This window comes from Hyla sarda, chromosome 5 (assembly GCF_029499605.1).
Source record: "Hyla sarda isolate aHylSar1 chromosome 5, aHylSar1.hap1, whole genome shotgun sequence".
NCBI classification, from domain to species: domain Eukaryota; kingdom Metazoa; phylum Chordata; class Amphibia; order Anura; family Hylidae; genus Hyla; species Hyla sarda.
Window position 1 is genome coordinate 60,669,237 of NC_079193.1, and position 27,906 is coordinate 60,697,142.

At 37.5% G+C, this 27,906-nt stretch overlaps 1 protein-coding gene across 1 annotated transcript; it reads right to left on the bottom strand.

Moving 5' to 3' along the window:
* Positions 1-6,390: 6,390 nt before the first annotated feature.
* EN2 (engrailed homeobox 2) lies at positions 6,391-19,635 on the bottom strand. The gene is made up of 2 exons (XM_056518378.1): positions 18,705-19,635; positions 6,391-7,805 (listed from the first exon to the last, which is right to left on the bottom strand). Exons 1-2 carry the CDS (start codon positions 19,189-19,191, stop codon positions 7,489-7,491), a joined length of 804 nt encoding a protein of 267 aa, XP_056374353.1. The 5' UTR covers positions 19,192-19,635; the 3' UTR covers positions 6,391-7,488.
* Between the last annotated feature and the right edge of the window lie 8,271 nt (positions 19,636-27,906).

A 27,906-nucleotide genomic window follows, 5' to 3' on the forward strand; every position in this document is an offset into this window, starting at 1 on the left:
GCATCCTAAAGTCTCCACCCAAGACCCCTCCCATTAAAAATGGACAGAATTTTCAAAAAAGTATGTTTTTTTTTAAATAAAAACGGACGGAACAGTATTCACTTTTAAAAACACATACGGTTTACTTTTTCCCATACTGTTCCATCCGTTTTTTTCCCATATGGTTTTTGATAGAAAACGTATGCGGGAACCGTAGTTGAAAAACGTAGTGTGAACCCAGCCTGAGCCTGTATTTACAGGATCCATTGTTTACACAACATGGCCAAATATTAGTGTGGGATATAGTAATGCTATCTAGAAGCCGGGACTGATGTCTTTATTGTTCCAGGACTCTTGTGCAGGGCTAGAGAGGGACTGGAGGAAAGGAGGGGTGGGGGCCAGTGTTACCTCTTCAAATCTGAAGACAAAAATCCACTCTTTTGTTTCCAAAGGCGCTTTTCACACTGGGCTCTCCTCTCATTGTACTTTGAATATTTCATAACTTCTGTTACATCCTCTGATACTTTATAAACTATTATTGCTACAAGTTATAGAAGAAACCACAACAAATACAAAGGCAAATAGGTAATTACACATTAATAGAGTTAATATTGCTCTTATAGTATAACGCAGTGTTACCCAACCAGGGTGCCTCCAGCTGTTGCAAAACTACAACTCCCAGCATGCCCGGACAGCCTTTGGCTGTCCGGGCATGCTGGGAGTTGTAGTTTTGCAACAGCTGGAGGCACCCTGGTTGGGAAACACTGGTATAACATTTTATGGGTTAGAGATGGAATAATAAAACAATAATAATGTATTGATATAAAAAATAAAAATAGGAGACAGATCGATAGATTATAGCTAGGAAAAGAAATAAATAATTCAAATAAATAAATACGTATATGCAAAGAATGTAATATCCTTGGTCTATAAAACTGTGCATTATTGTCTCTCAGCAATAATATTAAAACTTGTCTGAGTGTGTTTTCTTTGCAATAAAGGATTATTTAAAGCAATTTATTCCTGTAGTACACAACAGTGTTCCCCAACCTGCCTCTCTCCATCCAGTTATTGCAAAACTACAACTCCCATCCAGCCAAAACAGCTGGAGAGACAAAGGTTGGGGAACACTACATTAGACAGGGCAGAAAATCTTATTCGTGTAACAATGTATACAAATATGTAGTAGGACACTGGGATGCAAAATGTCCTAAATAAAAGTTGTATTATCTATCTATTGCTATATATATATATATATATATATATATATATATATATATACATAGATGGAGAGAGAGAGAGAGAGAGAGAGAGAGAGAGAGAGAGAGAGAGAGAGAGAGAGAGAGAGAGAGAGAGAGAGAGAGAGAGAGAGAGAGATGGATAGGAGATAGATAGATAGATAGAGAGAGAGAGAGAGAGAGAGAGAGAGAGAGAGAAATAGATAGATAGATAGATAGATAGATAGATATAGATATAGATAAATGTAGATAGATAGATGTAGATAGATATAGATATATATATATATAGATATATATATATACATATATATATATATAGATGTAGATAGATAGATGTAGATAGATGTAGATAGATAGATGTAGATAGATGTAGATAGATGTAGATAGATAGATGTAGATAGATAGATATAGATAGATAGATATAGAGATATAGATAGATAGATAGATAGATATAGATATAGATATAGATATATTGAATATTAAATTAAGTAATAAACTGTAGCAATTGATAATGCATTTAAACTGTACCTCCTCAAACAATTCCACATTAGAGATTTGGGGTTATCCTGTCTGTTTTGGGCTCCTGAACCCCCCAGGATCCTCTGCTCCAGCCATATGAAGTGCATTGCTTATTGATTCTGACTCATTGAGTTATACCGGGTCACCTCCTCTGTCAAGTTTATGTTTTAATTACCTACTGAGGTGCCTATGTAACATGTGCCTTCACCGCATGCCCTGTTAACCCATCCGGTGCCGGGCGCATAAAGACACATCTCTTCTGGGGGGCTCCCATGCTCCATTGCAGGATCCCCCTGCTGGGTTCTTCTTCTGCTCATCTTCCTTTAATATTACAAGTTAATAATATCTCCCCACGATACAAAAATACTTGGCCAAACCCTGCAGCTTGCTTCTGCTCCCCCCCAAACCCAACATGCTAGCCCTCCATTGCCAAATAGTGTTTCGTTTGTGTTTGACATTGCACAAAACATGGGCACATCAAAACACGTAAAGTGGCTCCATTTCACACTTGAAAAGAGGTGATGGGCAAAATCATGGAAACATGAATAGAGTTTAAGGTGTGTATGGGCTTTGTATTATTATTAGTAGTAGTAGATGAGGCATTAGTGACAGCCGTAACAGTATATAGATTTTTTTATTTAGAATTATTATTCTTATTATTGTTGTTGTTATTATTATTATTATTTTATTCTTGTATAGCTAGTATCAATCATATATGCTGATTCTGATGATGATACTAATAATAATAATAATAATCATCTATATACCGCAACCAGGATAAAATAAAAAATATATAAAAAGCATATACAAGAAAACAATGGTATACATAATAAAACGGTTTATTGGATGCATTGTTTGGAGGACTGAACATACACAATGAAGTGATCTCTTTACAAACACCAGGTCAACAGGGGGAATGAAAGTTTTGGAAAGGTAAAAATATCTCATACTGGATACAATCTTGGCCATAAGAATCTAGACCCCAGAAGGGTCGTCATTTACATCACTGAACATCTTCCATTATATTTCCATTATACACTATAATTCATGGAATAAAGGAAATGCAAAAAGTGATTTAAGGCAAATAGAAACATTCATCATCAGAGGTGGCGACCAGTCCTGACATTTAGCATTGGATGGATACATAGATAGATTTTGTCTAATATCTTTTTTACCCAACATTCAACTTTTTATTGGCATCAGAGTAAAAGTAAAGAATAAAAACGGTAAAGCAGAAAGTTTCATGAAAATGTCAGACATTTTATTTACACTGTGACACATTGTAAAAATAAGAATAATTATTCGAGGTGTGAAGAGGAAACACTAATGCTGACTGTATTTACAATGGTGTGAGAACAATGGGAAGATACAGAAGTATCAATGTGACTCCTGAATACCTCAGGATACCGCCAATAATCCAATACAATGGGTTCATCTCTAAATAGAATAGCATGTTTAATAGATCTTTCATTGTATCCCAGCAAACTTGGGGTTAACACTTATACTACCCTCATTGCTGTAAATGGGACATCAGACCTACAAAAAGCCACAAAGAGTTTACATCAGATTTATTCACTGAGTAGATTTCCTTATGCAGAGGAGTATTTTATGTCAATTACCATAGACAAAGCATTTATTATTTATTATTTATTATTCAAACTTTGATATCCTAGTAATGCACATGGGAAACACAAATACTCGCGTGCATGTATAGGGAATGTACTGGAGACACTCTGGTGTTACAAAAATAGCCACAAATAACATTTAAATATGGCGGAAATAATACAGTATTAATATGGAGGGTGATGCTGTGGACATTCATTTCAGGGGGTTGTTCTCTGCTGTGACATAAGATTGTGTCAGGCTGGTGAGGGGACAGTAATAGTAAGGATAAGAGGGACTCCATTATTGGGGGAGGGGCATCAGATGAATGCTACATATACAAGACAGCATCTTCCTGCTGATTGGACGCCATTAGGTCCTATGAATAAGGCAGGAATTACAGCAGGGAGAACATGATGGATCTGGTGCATGTGTCACATCTATTGGGATTCTACTGGGATCTGACATTAAGATCCTTCCTGTAATATATCTGACACATCAAGACCAGAAATGCATTTCAGGATTTATCTACAGGTTACACTGTTATATCTTCTTTTCACCCTAATGCCTCCTCGTTCCTGGATCTGATGATGTCCCCCTCTAATTCTGATGATACCCCCTCCATCCTGGATCTGATACTTCCCCCTCCATCCTGGATCTGATAATACCCCCTCCATCCTGGATCTGATGATACCCCCTCCATCCTGGATCTGATAATACCCCCTCCATCCTGGATCTGATGATACCCCCTCCTTCCTGGATCTGATAATACCCCCTCCATCCTGGATCTGATAATACCCCCTCCATCCTGGATCTGATAATACCCCCTCCATCCTGGATCTGATAATACCCCCTCCTGGATCTGATAATACCCCCTCCATCCTGAATCTGATGATACCCCCTCCATCCTGGATCTGATGATACCCCCTCCATCCTGGATCTGATGATACCCCCTCCTTCCTGGATCTGATAATACCCCCTCCATCCTGGATCTGATAATACCCCCTCCATCCTGGATCTGATAATACCCCCTCCTGGATCTGATAATACCCCCTCCATCCTGAATCTGATGATACCCCCTCCTTCCTGGATCTGATAATACCCCCTCCATCCTGAATCTGATGATACCCCCTCCATCCTGGATCTGATAATACCCCCTCCTTCCTGGATCTGATAATACCCCCTCCATCCTGAATCTGATGATACCCCCTCCATCCTGGATCTGATAATACCCCCTCCTTCCTGGATCTGATAATACCCCCTCCATCCTGGATCTGATAATACCCCCTCCATCCTGGATCTGATAATACCCCCTCCATCCTGGATCTGATAATACCCCCTCCATCCTGGATCTGATAATACCCCCTCCATCCTGGATCTGATAATACCCCCTCCATCCTGGATCTGATGATACCCCCTCCATCCTGGATCTGATAATACCCCCTCCTGGATCTGATAATACCCCCTCCATCCTGGATCTGATAATACCCCTTCCATCCTGGATCTGATAATACCCCCTCCTGGATCTGATGATACCCCCTCCTGGATCTGATAATACCCCCTCCATCCTGGATCTGATAATACCCCCTCCATCCTGGATCTGATGATACCCCCTCCATCCTGGATCTGATGATACCCCCTCCATCCTGGATCTGATGATACCCCCTCCATCCTGGATCTGATGATACCCCTTCCATCCTGGATCTGATGATACCCCTTCCATCCTGGATCTGATAATACCCCCTCCATCCTGGATCTGATGATACCCCTTCCATCCTGGATCTGATAATACCCCCTCCATCCTGGATCTGATGATACCCCCTCCTGGATCTGATAATACCCCCTCCTGGATCTGATAATGCCCCCTCCTGGATCTGATAATACCCCCTCCTGGATCTGATAATACCCCCTCCATCCTGGATCTGATAATACCCCCTCCATCCTGGATCTGATGATACCCCTTCCATCCTGGATCTGATAATACCCCTCCATCCTGGATCTGATGATACCCCCTCCATCCTGGATCTGATAATACCCCCTCCTGGATCTGATAATACCCCCTCCTGGATCTGATAATACCCCCTTCTGGATCTGATAATACCCCCTCCTGGATCTGATAATACCCCCTCCTGGATCTGATAATACCCCCTCCTGGATCTGATGATACCCCCTCCTGGATCTGATAATACCCCCTCCTGGATCTGATAATACCCCCTCCATCCTGGATCTGATAATACCCCCTCCTGGATCTGATAATACCCCCTCCTGGATCTGATAATACCCCCTCCTGGATCTGATAATGCCCCCTCCTGGATCTGATAATACCCCCTCCTGGATCTGATAATACCCCCTCCTGGATCTGATAATACCCCCTCCTGGATCTGATAATACCCCCTCCTGGATCTGATAATACCCCTCCTGGATCTGATAATACCCCCTCCATCCTGGATCTGATGATACCCCCTCCTGGATCTGATGATACCCCCTCCTGGATCTGATGATACCCCCTCCTGGATCTGATAATACCCCTTCCATCCTGGATCTGATAATACCCCCTCCATCCTGGATCTGATAATACCCCTTCCATCCTGGATCTGATAATACCCCCTCCATCCTGGATCTGATAATACCCCCTCCATCCTGGATCTGATAATACCCCCTCCTGGATCTGATGATACCCCCTCCTGGATCTGATGATACCCCTTCCATCCTGGATCTGATAATACCCCCTCCTGGATCTGATGATACCCCCTCCTGGATCTGATAATACCCCCTCCATCCTGGATCTGATAATACCCCCTCCATCCTGGATCTGATAATACCCCCTCCATCCTGGATCTGATAATACCCCCTCCATCCTGGATCTGATAATACCCCCTCCTGGATCTGATAATACCCCCTCCATCCTCGATCTTGATCCTCTCCACCTTGTTCTCATCTTGGGCTCCTCTTAGATCTTTTTTAGATCCACCCATGGAGAGTTTTTCCTAATTTTAATACCCCCCCCCCCCCTTTGTATCTGACGAGATTCCCCTTCCCCCATCTGTTTGTCTCCTCCCTCCTTCTTGAGATCCCCATTCTTTTTCTTAAGGCCTATCTATCTCTTTTTCCCCCTGGTGCTAATGCCAATAACATCCTTCTGATTTAGATGTTACAACCTAACCTCCTTATTAGATCGGATGAGAACCCCCTTTCTATTGGTCTTTTGCAGGAGATCCCTCCTCTGAATCTGATGCAGAACCTCCATCCTAGATGTGATAAACACTCCACAACACCAAAGCTGATGCCAGGACCCATCTTCCCTACAGGATCCTACAATCCCACTTCACACTGGTTATGATATTGAGGAGCCCTCACCCCTTCCACCACCCCCTACAGATTTTGATGTCCAAACTCACACACCCCTGATTTTAATGCTGACACACTCCCCCCTCCCTTTCTTGACTTCAAGGCAATAAAAGATTTAAAAAAAAAAAAAAAACTAAGTGCAAAACTATATATCAACCCTCCAAGTATAAATAAATCATAATCTGCGACTCTTTACATAACTATTAATCATTTTTGTTTTAAAGAAAAAAGAAGTACATGTTTAATACAATGCAATAAAACATCGTTCCTGCTTTTTTTTATTTTAACACAAAAACTTATAATATAAAAAACATAGGACAAATATTAGCTATTTTTCTTTTTGTTTTTTTGTTTTTCTTTAAATTCACAGTAGTGCGAAAATGCAGCAGTTAAATCTTTGGACTTTAGCAGAACGTTTCATGTCTTCACTGTCCAACCACAACAGCCAGAACATCGCTTTTAGTAAAAAATAAAGCCTAGGCAAAAAGAAAAAAAGAAAATAAAGAAAATAAAGAAAAAAAAATTACCGGGAAAGATAGAATCTGCTCCAGATAACAATAATAATAATAATTAAGAAAAATAGTTCTTGAGCGGATATTTTGGATTTTAGTTTTTGCCTGTAAATTATATTTACATAGAATATTGCGACTTTGTCTTCTCCACTCTGTAGCGCAATGCTGGTATATCGTTTGTACACTGGCCCATGTCACGATTAGAACTATTCCCAGTCCTTGTATATTTCTTTTATTTAGTTTATTAAATTATTGCATTGTATAAGACTTTTGCATCTCTGCCCTCGCTCCTATTCGCTGTCTGATTTGCCATCCTTGGAGGTGGTGGAGTGGTTATAGAGTCCTTGTGCCATCAAGTGTAGTGCCAGGGAATTTTTGTTCCCTGAGGCTTTCTTAATTTTAGCTCTCTTATTCTGAAACCAGATTTTAATCTGAGATTCGTTAAGATTCAGTTCCTGAGCCAAACTTTGTCTTCTCTGCTCGGTCAAATACCTGTTAGTTTGAAATTCAGCTTTGAGCCTCTGGAGCTGCTCTGCAGTGAATGCTGTCCTGGGCCTCTTGTCTTCCTTAGTCACTGTCTTCTTCTTTGGTTTACGGGATCTTGGACCTGCAGCCAGTGGAAAAATCGGGGTTAGACTCCAAATGTAGCATCATTTCTATAGCAAGCCATTATACAAGGAAAACAATTCTATAGCAAGCCATTAAACAAGGAAAAAAATTATATAGCAAACCATAAAAACTAAATATAGCATCATTTCTATAGCAAGCCATTATACAAGTAAAAAAATTCTATAGCAAGCCCTTATACAAGGAAAAAGGTTCTATAGCAAGCCCTTATACAAGGAAATAAGTTCTATAGCAAACCATAAAAACAAAATATAGCATCATTTCTATAGCAAGCCATTATACAAGGAAAAAAGTTCTATAGCAAGCCATTATACAAGGAAAACAATTCTATAGCAAACCATTATACAAGGAAAAAGGTTCTATAGCAAACCATAAAAACAAAATATAGCATCATTTCTATAGCAAGCCATTATACAAGTAAAAAAATTCTATAGCAAGCCCTTATACAAGGAAAAAGGTTCTATAGCAAACCATAAAAACAAAATATAGCATCATTTCTATAGCAAGCCATTATACAAGGAAAAAAGTCCTATAGCAAACCATTATACAAGGAAAAAAATTCTATAGCAAACCATTATACAAGGAAAAAAGTTCTATAGCAAACCATTATACAAGGAAAAAGATTCTATAGCAAACCATTAAAGAAACAAAAACTAAAAATAGCATACATTCTATAACAAACCATTATACAAGGAAAAAAGTTCTATAGCAAACCATCATACAAGGAAAAAAATTCTATAGCAAACCATTAAAAGAAACAAAAATCAAAAATAGCATACATTCTATAGCAAACCATTATACAAGTAATAAAATTCTATAGCAAACCATTATACAAGTAATAAAATTCTATAGCAAACCATTATACAAGTAATAAAATTCTATAGCAAACCATTAAAGAAACAAAAAACAAAATATAGCATACATTCTATAGCAAGCCATTATACAAGTAACAATCATTATCGTAGACATGTAGTAAATAATATCCTAAAAATATTGAATTATATTTCTTAAATGGAAGCTCTTTATAAAATGACAAGAAAATAATTACAAGAAAAGAAAAATATAATAATAATAAAAGCGGCAGGTACATAAAGAAATCCGGACTAGAGAGGATAAACTGTGATTCTTGGAGAGTTCTGGGAGTTTATCCCAAACTTTTCTTTTTTCCTTCAGGCTACAGAGTATATACCGGTTTCAGGACTGGACTGAATATATCATGTGTAACGCTTTTTCAAAATAAATTTGAATGAAAGTAAAATATTTAAAAATCACTATTTACAAAATAGGTTTTGTTTTGAAATGTTATTTATATATGAAGTTAGTTTACAGAGATGATCAGATAGACTATGCGAGTCTGGAAATTTAGGAAACATTTTCTTATGTATTTAGAAATGAGATGCAGTGAATGATAAGATCCTGGGGGGTTATGGGAAGATCTGGACTCGTATTGTGACATGAAACGCGTATTGTGACTCCCCGGCTACACGGGCTGTAAACTCTGGGCAATGGCTGGTGGTTTCTTTATAAATACAATTCTATACAGTAAACTGTTTTTTTGGATCCCAGTTTGGGTGAATAATATTTGTGGAACAAGGATAGGAGTGAGAGTGGGGATTCCTGGGGCTGAGGGGAGCCTGGATACTATTAGGCCTCCTCCTCCACTTCTCCCCCCACAAGCCCCTCTCCCTCTCCACTTGAAATATTAACATCACACATACATTAGTCATTCAGCCCAGCTAATTATTTGCTGCACGTTGCCCACCGTATCTGTTTAATAATGAAACATGATATAAAATGCATGGGGGCTGAATTTCTGCCATGGGGGGCGCCTTTATCATCTGCAGGACATTTCTATTCCATTTATTGTTTGCATTATTTTCTTATTTGTATTATTTTGCTTTTTTGGCTTTAGAAGCAGCACAGAGTTTGATTTATAATTGTAGAAATGGAAGGGCAAGTTGGGAGTTGTGGTTGCCAGATATTGATCGCTTGGGACGCCAATCAATGCCAGAAACATCGTTCTCAATCTATGTCGCTGTCCTTGTCTCTGCCTTCTCCTGTGCTTATTCCTTCTCCCCCTCCATCCAAGAGGCTTCTGTGCCCCCCATATCCTAAGGCGTGAGATCCTATGACCACATCGATTGAAAGGATCAGGTTTATTGGATCTGTAGATTCTTCCATTTGCAGTTCTTGCAAATAAGACTCATTTTTATCCTCTTTGCTTCCCTCCTCCATCTTCTCATCCTTCTGCTCCTTTCATCTCCATATCCCCCTGATCCCTCCCTCCTTCTAGTTCTCTCTTGCCCCTTTCTTTTTCTATCAATTACCACATCACTGCCTGTCTCTGAGTACCCATGTCTATATACTATGTACCCTTCTATATATATCTCACATCTATATACACTATGTACCCTTCTATATATGTATACATCACATCTATATACACTATATACCCTTCTATATTTATATATCACATCTCTATACACCATGCACCCTTCTATATATGTATATATCCCATGTCTATACACTATGTATCCTTCTATATATATATCACATCTCTATACACTATGTATCCTTCTATATATGTATATATCCCATGTCTATACACCATGTATCCTTCCATATGTGTATATAACATCCCTATACACCATGCACCCTTCTATATGTGTATATATCACATCTCTGTACACTATGCACCCTTCTATATATGTATATATCACATCTCTATATACTATGCACCCTTCTATATATGTATATATCACATCTCTATACACTATGTACCCTTCTATATGTATATATCACATCTCTATACACTATGCACCCTTCTATATATGTATATATCACATGTCTATACACTATGCACCCTTCTATATGTATATATCACATCTCTATACACTATGCACCCTTCTATATGTATATATCACATCTCTATACACTATGCACCCTTCTATATATGTATATATCACATCTCTATATACTATGCACCCTTCTATATATGTATATATCACATCTCTATACACTATGTATCCTTCTATATGTATATATCACATCTCTATACACTATGTATCCTTCTATATTTGTATATATCACATCTATATACACTATATACCCTTCTATATTTATATATCACATCTCTATACACCATGCACCCTTCTATATATGTATATATCCCATGTCTATACACTATGTATCCTTCTATATATATATCACATCTCTATACACTATGCACCCTTCTATATGTATATATCACATCTCTATACACTATGCACCCTTCTATATGTATATATCACATCTCTATACACTATGTACCCTTCTATATATGTATATATCACATCTCTATATACTATGAACCCTTCTATATATGTATATATCACATCTCTATACACTATGTACCCTTCTATATATGTATATATCACATCTCTATATACTATGCACCCTTCTATATGTATATATCACATCTCTATACACTATGTACCCTTCTATATATGTATATATCACATCTATATACACTATATACCCTTCTATATTTATATATCACATCTCTATACACTATGCACCCTTCTATATGTGTATATATCACATCTCTGTACACTATGCACCCTTCTATATATGTATATATCACATCTCTATACACTATGCACCCTTCTATATGTATATATCACATCTCTATACACTATGTATCCTTCTATATATGTATATATCACATCTCTATACACTATGCACCCTTCTATATGTATATATCACATCTCTATACACTATGTACCCTTCTATATATGTATATATCACATCTCTATACACTATGTACCCTTCTATATATGTATATATCACATCTCTATACACTATGTACCCTTCTATATCTGTATATATCACATCTATATACACTATATACCCTTCTATATTTATATATCACATCTCTATACACCATGCACCCTTCTATATATGTATATATCCCATGTCTATACACTATATACCCTTCTATATATGTATATATCACATGTCTATACACTATATACCCTTCCATATATGTATATATCCCATGTCTATACACCATGTACCCTTCCATATATGTATATATCCCATGTCTATACACCATGTATCCTTCTATATGTATATATCACATCTCTATACACTATATACCCTTCTATATGTATATATCACATCTCTATACACTATGTATCCTTCTATATGTATGTATCACATCTCTATACACTATGTATATATCACATCTCTATACACCAAGTATCCTTCTATATGTATATCACCTCTCTATACACTATGTATCCTTCTATATGTGTATATCAACTCTCTATACACGATGCCCCCTTCTATATATATATATATATATATATATATCACATCCCTATACACCATGCCCCCTTCTATATGTATTTATCCTATGTCTATACACTATATACCCTTATATATATATATATATATATATATATATATATATCACATCTCTATACACTATGTATCCTTCTATATATGTATATATCACATCTCTATACACCATGCACCCTTATATATGTATATATCACATGTCTATACACTATGCACCCTTCTATATATGTATATATCACATGTCTATACACCATGCACCCTTCTATATGTATATATCACATGTCTATACACCATGCACCCTTATTTATGTATATATCACATGTCTATACACCATGCACCCTTATATATGTATATATCACATGTCTATACACTATGCACCCTTCTATATATGTATATATCACATGTCTATACACCATGCACCCTTCTATATGTATATATCACATGTCTATACACCATGCACCCTTATATATGTATATATCACATGTCTATACACCATGCACCCTTATATATGTATATATCACATGTCTATACACTATGCACCCTTCTATATATGTATATATCACATCTCTATACACCATGCACCCTTATATATGTATATATCACATGTCTATACACTATGCACCCTTCTATATGTGTATATCCCATCTCTATATACCATGCACCCTTCTATATGTATGTATCACATCTCTATACACTATTCTCCCTTCTATATGTGTATATAACATCTCTATACACCATGCACCTTTCTATATATGTATATATCACATCTCTATATACTATGCACCCTTCTATATGTATGTATCACATCTCTGTACACTATGCACCCTTCTATATGTATCTATCACATCTCTATACACTATTCACCCTTTTATATGTATATATCACATCTCTATACATTATGCACCCTTCTATATGTATCTATCCCATCTCTATACACTATGCACCCTTCTTTATGTATATATCACATCTCTATACACTATGCACCCTTCTATATGTATAGATCACATCTCTATATACTATGCACCCTTCTATATGTATATATCACATCTCTATACACCATGCACCCTTCTATAAGTATATATCACATCTCTATATACTATGCACCCTTCTATATGTATATATCACATCTCTATACACCATGCACCCTTCTATATGTGTATATCACATCTCTATATACTATATACCCTTCTATATGTGTATATCCCATCTCTATATTCCATGCACCCTTCTATATATGTATATATCACATCTCTATACACTATGCACCCTTCTATATGTATATATCACATTTCTATATACCATGCACCCTTCGATATGTGTATATCCCATCTCTATATACCATGCACCTTTCTATATATGTATATATCACATATCTATACACTATGCACCCTTCTATATGTGTATATCACATCTCTATATATTATGCACCCTTCTATATGTGTATATCACATCTCTATACACTATGCACCCTTCTATATGTATATATCACATCTCTATACACCATGCACCCTTCTATATGTATATATCACATCTCTATATACTATGTACCCTTCTATATGTGTATATCACATCTCTATATATTATGCACCCTTCTATATATGTATATATCACATCCCTATACACTATGCACCCTTCTATATGTATATATCACATCTCTATACACCATGCACCTTTCTATATATGTATATATCCCATCTCTATACACTATGCACCCTTCTATATGTATATATCACATCTCTATATACCATGCACCCTTCTATATGTATATATCACATCTCTATACACTATGCACCCTTCTATATGTATATATCACATCTCTATACACTATGCACCCTTCTATATGTATATATCACATCTCTATATACCATGCACCCTTCTATAAGTATATATCACATCTCTATATACTATGCACCCTTCTATATGTATATATCAAATCTCTATACACCATGCACCCTTCTATATGTATATATCACATCTCTATATACAATGTACCCTTCTATATGTATATATCACATCTCTATATACTATGCACCCTTCTATATGTATATATCACATCTCTATACACCATGTATCCTTCTATATGTATATATCACATCCCTATACACTATGCACCCTTCTATATGTATATATCACATCTCTATATACCATGCACCCTTCTATATGTATATATCACATCTCTATACACCATGTATCCTTCTATATGTATATATCACATCCCTATACACCATGCACCCTTCTATATGTATATATCACATCTCTATATACTATGCACCCTTCTATGTGTGTATATCACATCTCTATACAGTATGCACCCTTCTATATATGTATATATCACATGTCTATACACTATGCACCCTTCTATATGTGTATATCACATCTCTATATACTATGCACCCTTCTATATGTATATATCACATCCCTATACACTATGCACCCTTCTATATGTATATATCACATCCCTATACACTATTCACCCTTCTATATGTATATATCACATCCCTATACACTATTCACCCTTCTATATGTATATATCACATCCATATACACTATTCTCCCTTCTATATGTATATATCACATCTCTATACACTATGCACCCTTCTATATGTATATATCACATCTCTATACACTATGCACCCTTCTATATATGTATTTATCACATCTCTATAAACTATGCATCCTTCTATATGTATATATCCCATCTCTATACACTATGCACCCTTCTATATGTATATATCACATCTCTATACACCATGAACCCTTCTATATGTGTATATAACATCTCTATACACCATGCACCCTTCTATATGTGTATATCACATCTCTGTACACTATGCACCCTTCTATATGTGTATATAACATCTCTATACACTATGCACCCTTCTATATATATATCACATCTCTATACACTATGTATCCTTCTATATGTATATATCACATCTCTATACACTATGCACCCTTCTATATGTGTATATCACATCTCTGTACACTATGCACCCTTCTATATGTATATATCACATCTCTATATACTATGCACCCTTCTATATGTATATATCACATCTCTATACACCATGTATCCTTCTATATGTATATATCACATCCCTATACACTATGCACCCTTCTATATGTATATATCACATCTCTATATACCATGCACCCTTCTATATGTATATATCACATCTCTATACACCATGTATCCTTCTATATGTATATATCACATCTCTGTACACTATGCACCCTTCTATGTGTGTATATCACATCTCTATACACCATGTATCCTTCTATATGTATATATCACATCTCTGTACACTATGCACCCTTCTATGTGTGTATATCACATCCCTATACACCATGCACCCTTCTATATGTATATATCACATCTCTATACACTATGCACCCTTCTATGTGTGTATATCACATCTCTATACACCATGTATCCTTCTATATGTATATATCACATCCCTATACACCATGCACCCTTCTATATGTATATATCACATCCCTATACACCATGCACCCTTCTATATGTATATATCACATCTCTATATACTATGCACCCTTCTATATGTGTATATCACATCTCTGTACACTATGCACCCTTCTATATGTGTATATAACATCTCTATACACTATGCACCCTTCTATATATGTATATATCACATCTCTATACACTATGTATCCTTCTATATGTATATATCACATCTCTATACACTATGTATCCTTCTATATGTATATATCACATCTCTATACACTATGCACCCTTCTATATGTATATATCACATCTCTGTACACTATGCACCCTTCTATATGTATATATCACATCTCTATATACTATGCACCCTTCTATATATGTATATCACATCCCTATACACTATGCACCCTTCTATATGTATATATCACATCTCTATATACCATGTATCCTTCTATATGTGTATATATCACATCTGTATACACTATGCACCCTTCTATATATGTATATATCACATCTGTATACACTATGCACCCTTCTATATATGTATATATCACATCCCTATACACTATGCACCCTTCTATATGTATATATCACATCTCTATACACCATGCACCTTTCTATATATGTATATATCACATCTCTATACACTATGCACCCTTCTATATATGTGCATATCACATCCCTATACACTATGCACCCTTCTATATGTATATATCACATCTCTGTACACAATGCACCCTTCTATATGTATATATCACATCTCTATATACCATGTATCCTTCTATATGTGTATATATCACATGTCTATACACTATGCACCCTTCTATATGTGTATATCACATCTCTATATACTATGCAACCTTCTATATGTATATATCACATCTCTATACACTATGCACCCTTCTATATGTATATATCACATCTCTATACACTATGCACCCTTCTATATGTATATATCACATCTCTATACACTATGCACCCTTCTATATGTATATATCACATCTCTATATACTATGCACCCTTCTATATATGTATATATCACATCTCTATACACTATGCACCCTTCTATATGTATATATCACATCTCTATACACTATGCACCCTTCTATATATGTATATATCACATCTCTATACACTATTCACCCTTCTATATATGTATATATCACATCTCTATACACTATGCACCCTTCTATATATGTATATATCACATCTCTATACACTATGCCCCCTTCTATATGTATATATCCCATCTCTATACACTATGCACCCTTCTATATATATATATCCCATCTCTATACACCATGCCCCCTTCTATATGTATATATCCCATCCCTATACACCATGCCCCCTTCTATATATATAATATCCCATCTCTATACACTATGCCCCCTTCTATATATATATATCCCATCTCTATACACTATGCCCCCTTCTATATGTATATATCACATCTCTATACACTATGCCCCCTTCTATATGTATATATCACATCTCTATACACCATGCCCCCTTCTATATATATAATATCCCATCTCTATACACCATGCCCCCTTCTATATATATACATCCCATCTGCTCGGTTTTCTGCAGAGTGCATGCTCTTCCTTCCATCCAGTATTCTCACGCACAGCCATACACGTGTTTTTACTACAAGCTGCGATCCCCTCAGCAGCCTCCCTCACCCATAGATCAGAGAAGGGACACGTGGGCTCCGGTGCAGCTCTTCATTGGGAAAATCTCATCCAATGTATAGTAACAAGCGCTATATTCTGCTGCTCCCATTATATCACATATAATAGTATAGGATGCCCCCCCCCCCCCCCCCCGAAATGATTACAGTGCAATCCCATCGCCTTCCCTGATAACTGAATGAAGCGAGTCATCTAATTCTATCTAATGCTCCCATTTTGCTGTATGAAATTCCATGAATGCCCCTTGTGAAGGGTGCCCAATATTTTGCATTCATGTTGGTATAAACGTGTGCTTTCTATATGACACCCACATTATAAGACTCTGTCTTTGAAGTCGCAAATGCACATTATGTATACCGAAAATCCCAGATCATAAATAATTCTACTACTAGACCATTCCATTTTAGAGAAAGAGACGGGGGACACTACCCAGAGTATGCAAAACTCCTATTTTAAAACATAGATTTTTATAAGGAATACATGTATTGCATAGACGGCTAAAGGCCAAACACAAATTATTATTATTTTTACTGAACACATTATTTTAAATTCTCCCTTTATTTGTTTTTATCAACAATTATGCGAATGGAGAAATAAAATAAGGGTTAAAGCAAAATCTTCAATGAACTGATTGAATTGTAAATGATATTTGAATCCTAAAATAAAATCATTTTATAAGTAGACAACTACTGATACTCCTACCATTACCACCACCTCTACTATATTCACCACTAGTATTATTTAAAATAAATATAATCATTGTAAATAATATTCTAATTCTTTGAATTATCCCACTGAATTGTTTTGGCGCAGAATACATGGGATACAAATGTAAGTCGATGGGATCCGGTTATCCTTGGCTTGTACCATCTGCATTTTGGAATAATTAGGAAATAAAGCTCAGCTGACAGATAGAACAATAGAAAGCAATGTATAAAGGTATGAGTGTAGAATGTGTGATGGGATAAACTTATGTGTGATGGATTTATTTATATTTCCATCTCGTGGATTCTACATCAGTAGGAGTCAAAGCCAAAGACTCTGTGACAAATCAATTGCATGAGAAAAATTAAGCCCCAAATAATGGCGAGTTTAAAATGCAAAGGCTTTTCTATGCGTAATTGTCGCAAGAAGCGGAGCTGGCGCTAATTAGGTGTCTAATTACAGCATGGAGCTAATAGGAGATCTTGGCAATTTGCGATTTTCGATGGTGTGCGGGGCAGACAGAAGGGATTCTTCGGCGAAATTGATCATTCCTTGTTGTAGGAGAAAGGACCTCAATGTTCTCCTTCCATTTTCCGAATATTTTGGGTTTCCATGTTAGAGCAAAGGGAGGGAGGGGGTCACCCCAAAATGAATGATGGGGGCTAATTCTTACCTGATGAAGGTCTATCTGAATATCTGGTGCAGTATACCCAGGCTGGCCATAGCATAGGCTGCTGGTTATTATTGACAGAGCTGGCTTGAGAACTATCAGAGTCTGAGCTCAAGGAATGGTCTCCACTCAGGCTTCTAGTTTTGTGGGGTTCTTCTATACCCACATCAATTTTCTTATGATCTCCAGTGATTGCTTTGGATGCCCCTTCTCCCTCTGTGACCCCAGCAGAGCTCCTGTGCTGACCAGTCTCTGCCCCAGACCGAGCCACAACACTGTCCCTACCCGAGAAGACTTCGTCCTGCTGGACAGCTCCTTCCTTCCTCCTCCCAAACTCCGGCCGCAGGATATTATCAATGAAGAAGTTGGTGACCCTGTGATGGGGCTGGTGGTTCCCAGGAGCCTGGGGCAGGACCCCCCTGTTGGACTCATCCCCTGACTCCTGCTGCTGTTGCTCCACTTCCCTGTGATTCTGGTCATTTTCTTCCATGCTGTAATTCCACAAGCTGCTTCTAGGTTTAACCCTTTCTACTGCCTGCTCCTCCAAGTCACCTGAACATTCAAAGCTCTTCTGTCAGTGTGAGGAGGATCTCGGGGTAGTTCTCTTTATCTGCCTCCTGTAGATGGATCTTACTGGTTCAGAGGTGCAAACCAAAGCATCTTCTCGCCAACAAGGCACATAGTCCTTCCTTCCACATCCAGGCAGTAAATCCTTCAGGAAGCCCAATGGCAGCAATGGACAGATACCTGTCCAGCATACGTGCACCAGTCCTGAGCTGGGCTGTGAGGAGCATATAGAACAATATATATATATATCAGAGGTCAGGGCTCTCTCTGGGCAGCAGATGATACATATGGGCAAGTTGTGTCCCTTCTGCAGAGGAGTCCCCAGTGCTCATGTGCCAGGTTCTATGGGGTGGATCATTGGAGGAGCAGTCACTGGACCTGGAATACTTTCACTCTGGATTTTTGTTCTTATTTTTAATAGAAGCCTCACAAGTGACGTGGGAGCCCGGTAGCCTGGACACGTGCCTGCAGCCAATGGGCGAGCAGCCTCATGTCACATGAATGTGATCCTGAGTAGTAAATTGACAAGGAGAATTCCACTCCCCCTACACCCCCTCCTCCATCCTTCTAGTCTTCTCTCCTCCCCCATCCTCAGCCCTCTCCCTGCTTTAAAGATTCAGCGTCAAGGATGCAACTGCTCTAACAGCTTGAGAAGAACTGTGTGTGTATATAGTGTGTGTATGTATATATGTGCATGTGATGTGTGGGGATGTATATATGTGCATGTCATGTGTGTGTATGTATATATGTGCATGTCATGTGTGGGGATGTATATATGTGCATGTCATGTGTGGGGATGTATATATGTGCATGTCATGTGTGGGGATGTATATATGTGCATGTCATGTGTGGGGATGTATATATGTGCATGTCATGTGTGGGGATGTATATATGTGCATGTCATGTGTGGGGATGTATATATGTGCATGTCATGTGTGGTGTATGTGATCTTTTATGTATGTTTCATGTGTGGTATGTGTATGTGTGCTGTATGTGTGTATATGTGACGTGTGTTTGTGTGTGGGGTGTATGGGGTCTTTTATGTATGTTTCATGTGTGGTATTTGTGCTGTATGTGTGTATATGTCACGTGTGTGTATGTGTGGTGTATGTGATCTTCTTTTATGTATGTTTCATGTGTGGTATGTGTATATGTGCTGTATGTGTGTATATGTGACGTGTGTGTGTGTATGTGTGGTGTATGGGATCTTTCATGTATGTTTCATGTGTGGTATGTGTATATGTGCTGTATGTGTGTATATGTGACGTATGTGTGGTGTATGTATATGTGCTGTATGTGTGTATATGTGACGTGTGTGTGGTGTATGTATGCGATGTGAAGTGTGTTTGTGTGGATGTATGTGATATGTGAGTGTGTGTGGTTTACATGTGTCAATGTGATAAGGGTGTACGTCATATGTATGTAATATAGATTCATTTACCTATGTATATGTTATATGTAAGTAGATGGTGTGTATTTGTGTGTAGATAGATACATTTGAATGCATGCAGACAGATATAGACATTTATGTGTGTATTTATGTATATAGAGATATTTTAATTTGTGAGTGTATGTATACAGATATGGGTATATTTTATGTTACATGTGTATGTATAAAGACTCATTTACTTATGTATATATAATATCTAAGTAGATGTTGTGTGTTTGTGTGCATGCAGATAGACATATGTGTGCATGCATGTAGAAAGATATAAACATTTATGGGTGTATTATGTATATAGATCAGTCTTTCCCAACCAGGGTGCCTCCAGCTGTTGCAAAACTACAACTCCCAGCATGCCCGGACAGCCTTTGGCTGTCCGGGCATGCGGGGAGTTGTAGTTTTTCAATAGCTGGAGGAACCCTGGTTGGGAAACACGTATATAGATATATTTAGATATGTGTGTATCCTATATACATGTATGTTTGTGTGATGTGTGTTACCTGAACACGTCATTCATTACCACACATCATTCATCGTCACTGATGACACTAGACCCCCACCCAAAATAATCCTATTCAGAATGAAGAAAAACATAAAAAGAGATCATTTTATAAATACAATTACACAAGGCAATACAGGAAAACATTTTTTGTATTTTTATTTTACTATTGCAGAGTCTTTTTTTTCTGGAGAGCATCTGTTAACCCATTTCCCTTTTTCTATCTGTCTACCTAACTACCTACCTACAGTATCCTCTCTCTATCCACATATGCCCAGCCTTCTGAACCTGACTGATCAGCCTATAGACATATCACATTACTCACTGTACTATATCGTGATGCAACATAATCACATTCATGAGGAGTTATATCATCATATGAAAATCCTATCCTTGCCTGCTAATGTCCCATAAGTCCATTGTATTTAAGATAAATTGAAGCTATATGGAGGTTCAGGAAGAAAAAGCGATTTGTTCTCAGCCGAGCGTGACTGGCACTGACAGGGTTACACTCTGCAATCTCCTCGTCCAAATAATTTAGTGATTATGAATAAAACAATAATCTGGTATTTGGATGTTTGCTTGAACGATCTCGAGTTTGTGAAAGTCAGAAAAAGGTCAGTGACTGGAAGAGGAGTTGTGTTGTGAGAGGAGCACATGACCCAGCCTGAGCCAGGTACCCAACTCCATGGGAGCCCCCAGAGGCCTCACAGCAGGGCCCTTCTTCTCCATCCATAGCCACCCCTGACTGCCATCATAGAGGCTCATCTGTGCCCTGCACGTGTAATGGAGCACAGAGCACTCCTATGTATATATGCATTCACCATGCATTATATATACACTGTGCATCCTCTCAGAAAATAGACTATACACCCCATCATAGCCATGACAAAAACTGACGTGTTCTGGGATTGATAGATGCATCAGGCATGATATTGATGCCCAATGGCCTTTATTTGTATGTAAGTCAAGATCACCACCTCCAGCGTCCTATATATATATATATATATATATATATATATATATATATATATAGATAGATATGACTTACTGAATTATTCCCATATGATGAGCAGTTTAATCCAGTTGCTGTCCATTTGGGGTAGAAGGGTCTTACTGTAAAGAAGGTGAAGAAGATATGTCTCCATGTAACCTTTGTCAACGCCACATGCTCCCAATGTAAACTCCTTCCAATCTGATATGTATTCAGGTTTGATGTTTGATGAGGGGTTATGTTCTAGCTGGGCTCATAAATGAGGATATTCTGGGATAGGAGCTTCCATTGAAGGTGAGAGATAGTATTATGTGCCCAGAACTGGCATAATGTCTCTGGAAGTACAGATTCATTTCTACATAAAGAAGTGTGTTTAACCCAACACAACAAGCTTTGTAGATATGATCCTATAAATACAAAGACACAATAAATAGATTCATTTTTTATTTCACTGTCAACAACGTTTCGGCTTCTCAACAGCTTTGATGATATAATGGATGGACGGTATACAGACTGGTTTGAAGACATGTTAAGCGTTATATGGCACCTATCTATCTGCTATTTATCTATCTCTTATCTCTCTGCTATCTATCTATCTATTTATCTATCTATTTATCTATCTCCTATCTCTCTGCTATCTATCTATCTATCTTCTATTTATTTATCTATCTCCTATCTCTCTGCTATCTATCTCTCTTATCTCTCTGCTATCTATCTATCTATTTATCTATCTATTTATCTATCTCCTATCTCTCTGCTATCTATCTATCTATCTTCTATTTATCTATCTCCTATCTCTCTGCTATCTATCTCTCTTATCTCTCTGCTATCTATCTATCTATTTATCTATCTCTCTCATATCTATCTTTTTATATCTATCTATTTATTTATCTATCTATCATCTATCTCTCTATCTTATATCTATCTATCTAATCTATCTCATATCTATCTATCTATTTATATCTATCTATCTATCTATCTATCTATCTCATATCTATCTATTTATATCTATCTATCTATCTCATATCTATCTATCTCATATCTATTTATCTATCATCTATCTATCTCATATCTATCTATCTAATCTATCTCATATCTATCATCTATCTCATATCTATCTATCTATCTATCTCATATCTATCTATCTAATCTATCTCATATCTATCATCTATCTCATATCTATCTATTTATATCTATCTATCTATCTATCTATCTATCTATCTATCTATCTATCTATCTATTTATTTATTTATCTATCATCAATCTATCTCTCTCATATCTATCTATCTATCTATCTATCTATCTATCTATCTTAGTGTTTTCCAAACAGTGTGTCTCCAGCTATTGCAAAACTAAGGCCGGGCATGCTGGAAGTTGTAGTTATGCAACACTGTTAGGAAAACACTGATCTATCTGTCTATTTATCCTCTCATACATATACATTATTATTTATAATGAAATCATATGTTTTCATAACAATTCCAATTATTCCATTACACGTGAAGACAATCCATCAAACCATAACAATAAACAACGTTTGGGCTGCACAATCTTTATTAGCAGCTAATGGATGGTTAGAGATGTGGATGGTAGCAATGTACAGACTTCTTCTATAAGGCATGTTTAGCGTTATATGGTAAGGAGTAGAATTGTGGAGACGTCTTCATCCATTCATTCCCCCCAATAGGAAACATGCGCAGCTGTCAGTCTAAACATTATTCCTGCTTTAATTGACTTCAATCTCCCTTACTTGACAAGCTGATGTTTCTATATTCCCATGTAAGACAGATCTGGTTCCAAAAAAGTGACATTTAATTGGTGACCATCATTTCCAAAACTTGACCCCCCCAACTGACCACTGGAACTGTATATATATGTTTCAGATACATTTGTTTCAACAAAACTGGTGCAAGAGCTTTTTTATTTTTTATTTTTTTATTTTACATCCATAACTGTACATCAATGTTTCCCAAACAAGATGCCTCCAGCTGTTGCAAAACTACAAATCCCAGCATGCCCAGACAGCCAAAGGTTGTTTCAGATACTTTAATTCCAACAAGACTGGTGCAAATTGACTCCCAGACTGGTGCAAATTGACTCCCAGACTGGTGCAAATTGACTCCCAGAACTGTACATCAGTGTTCCCAAACCAGTGTGCCTCCAGCTGTTGCAAAACTACAACTCTCAGCATGCCCAGACAGCCTTTGGCTGTCTGGGCATGCTGAGAGTTGTAGTTTTGCAACAGCTGGAGGCACAATGACTGTGAAACACTGCTGTACATCTTGAAATTTCGCACTTATTTCTGACACTAGCAGCACGTGACTCTAGCAATTGCATGACTACAACTCACATCATGATGGGAGTTGTAGTTTCACAACAAACGTTTTGGAATATGCAGTACTGTATAGACGACAATTGGTTGACATGGAGTCCAATATATATGATCGAGATTTATAGTTAAAGCATTTAATATGCACCAGGCAGTGGGGTCCTCAGTCCATTCCCAAACAAGGTGCCTCTAGCTGTTGCAAAACTACAAATCCCAGCATGCCCAGACAGCCAAAGGCTGTTTCAGATACTTTAATTCCAACAAGACTGGTGCAAATAAGACTCCCTTCTTTGACTCCCAGAACTGTACATCAGTGTTCCCAAACCAGAGTGCCTCCAGCTGTTGCAAAACTACAAATCCCAGCATGCCCAGACAGCCAAAGGCTGTTTCAGATACTTTAATTCCAACAAGACTGGTGCAAATAAGACTCCCTTCCTTGACTCCCAGAACTGTACATCAGTGTTTCCAAACCAGTGTGCCTCCAGCTGTTGCAAAACTACAACTCTCAGCATGCCCAGACAGCCTTTGGCTGTCTGGGCATGCTGAGAGTTGTAGTTTTGCAACAGCTGGAGGCACAATGACTGTGAAACACTGCTGTACATCTTGAAATTTCGCACTTATTTCTGACACTAGCAGCACGTGACTCTAGCAATTGCATGACTACAACTCACATCATGATGGGAGTTGTAGTTTCACAACAAACGTTTTGAAATATGCAGTACTGTATAGACGACAATTGGTTGACATGGAGTCCAATATATATGATCGAGATTTATAGTTAAAGCATTTAATATGCACCAGGCAGTGGGGTCCTCAGTCCATTCCCAAACAAGGTGCCTCTAGCTGTTGCAAAACTACAAATCCCAGCATGCCCAGACAGCCAAAGGCTGTTTCAGATACTTTAATTCCAACAAGACTGGTGCAAATAAGACTCCCTTCTTTGACTCCCAGAACTGTACATCAGTGTTCCCAAACCAGAGTGCCTCCAGCTGTTGCAAAACTACAAATCCCAGCATGCCCAGACAGCCAAAGGCTGTTTCAGATACTTTAATTCCAACAAGACTGGTGCAAATAAGACTCCCTTCCTTGACTCCCAGAACTGTACATCAGTGTTTCCAAACCAGTGTGCCTCCAGCTGTTGCAAAACTACAACTCTCAGCATGCCCAGACAGCCTTTGGCTGTCTGGGCATGCTGAGAGTTGTAGTTTTGCAACAGCATGAGGCACAATGACTGTGAAACACTGTTGTACATATTGAAATTTCGCACTTATTTCTGACACTTTATCTGACACTATACTTTCTACCACCATGTGACTCTCTAGCAATTCTTTGACATAGGGGTCGTCTAACCCTTAAATCTCTAATAGGCACAGGCATCTAGGACAAACATGGTATCAGGGGTGACGCCCCAAATTCCTCCTAAAACATAAAGGACCCTATCAGAATCAAATGTATTCTATGATGTATCAAGGATGGAATCCAGTCAGTGAGCATTGTCCTCCTCAGTCCAGGCATCTATGGAGGACATGCCTCTAATTTCCTGGGGTGCAATGTGTATCCCAGGGAAAGATGAAGGTCACAGGCACCTTGCTGCTGTCTTTGTTAGTACACATGAGCCCCCTAGCTCCTCTCTGTTCCCGGGCTGCATCTTATTAGGAATGCGAGAAGCATTCATGGGAAAAGCCTCTGATGAGAGAAAACAGGCGCCCAGGTTGGCTGGTGTAACCCTAAAGGGAAAAGGACAGACAGTTCTAGCAAGAGGATCCCCAGTCACTAGTGCAGATGAGGATGTTATATCTGACTTAACAGTGAGCACAAGTAATTAGGGGCTATCCTTAGTCCTGACAGCTGAAGTAATAGGATGCCTCTGTGGGTTTGGGGCTGGGAGGTGGGAAGACATCTCTCTCTAGTGACTGAAAGAAGCACCGAGTGATCTGCATGGTGGGCTTCTCATAGCTCACAGTATTTCATCAACAACAAGGTCATAACCTAACAGGATAGATTTACTATCAAGGCCAAGCCATAACCAGACAATTTACTCCCCCCCCCCCCTCAACCAACAATGCTCAAACCCCACCATTAGGATCTATAAATATTTATGGTCTGAGAGATAGATATGCAATGAGTTAATACAGGTATGGCTCATAGTGTGGTAGCATGCTTTTATGTTTAGCAGCATTGTATACAGGGAATTGGGGTTGGGAATGAGATATACTTATGAACAACGTTGTCAGCAACATTAAAATGTGATGATATATTATAATAACCATTATATGTACTAATACAAAATACTGGGATAAATGTTAAAGAAATATATAAACACAAGATGACATTTTGTATGTGCTCTATCTTCAATATTAATAGCTATCTGTTTATTTATCTATAATCTATCTATTTATGTTTTTTTTTTACTCTATCTATCTGTCTATCTATCAATCAATCATTTATTAATCCATCTATCTTCAATAGTAATATCTATCTATCTACATTATCTATCTTCACCATGATCTATCTATCTATCTATCTATCTATCTATCTATCTATCTAACTATATATCTATTTACCTATCTATTCCCAATATCTATCTATCTATTTATCTGTCTATCATCTATTATTCAATCTATCTATCTATCTATCTATCTATCTATCTATCTATCTATCTATCATCTATCATCTATTATTCTATCTAGCTATGTATCTATCTATCTATCTATCTATCTATCCGATCTAACTATTATTCTATCTACCTATATCTAGCTTCAACATTTTCTATTTACTACTCTATTATTCTATCTTCAATTTTATCTATATCTATCTATTTACATTTTTTCTACCAATTTATCTATCTTCAAAAATATATACCTAATTATATGTGATCTATCTATCTGTCTATATCTGTCTATCTATCGTCTATCTATCTATCTATCTATCTATCTTTCTATCCATCCATCTATCTATCCATCCATCCATCCATTCTGCTATTTCTCTGTGCTTTACCTATCGATCTTCATCTTCAGTCCACTCCTGTGAATTGGCCGCATATCACCTTTATAATATTGTGTGTGTCTGCTTGTATTGTTTACAATTTCATACATTTTTATACAAAAGAGATTTTGGACTGATTTTAGGAAGGCTCTGAGGGGTTTAGGGCAGGCTGCACAGGGTGCATTCACAGCACCACATCCATTCCTGGGGTAACCCCGAGCAGACTCCTGAATCCTGGGAGATGTTTATGTCTCTGACTCTTCACAGATTTTCTTGTCTGAGTCACCAAAATCGAATCTGTCTCCTGAGAAGTATTTTCCAATTACTTCAAGACCAAACTTAAAACATCTCATAATTATACTTATTAAGGTTGTTCCCTCCAAAAAA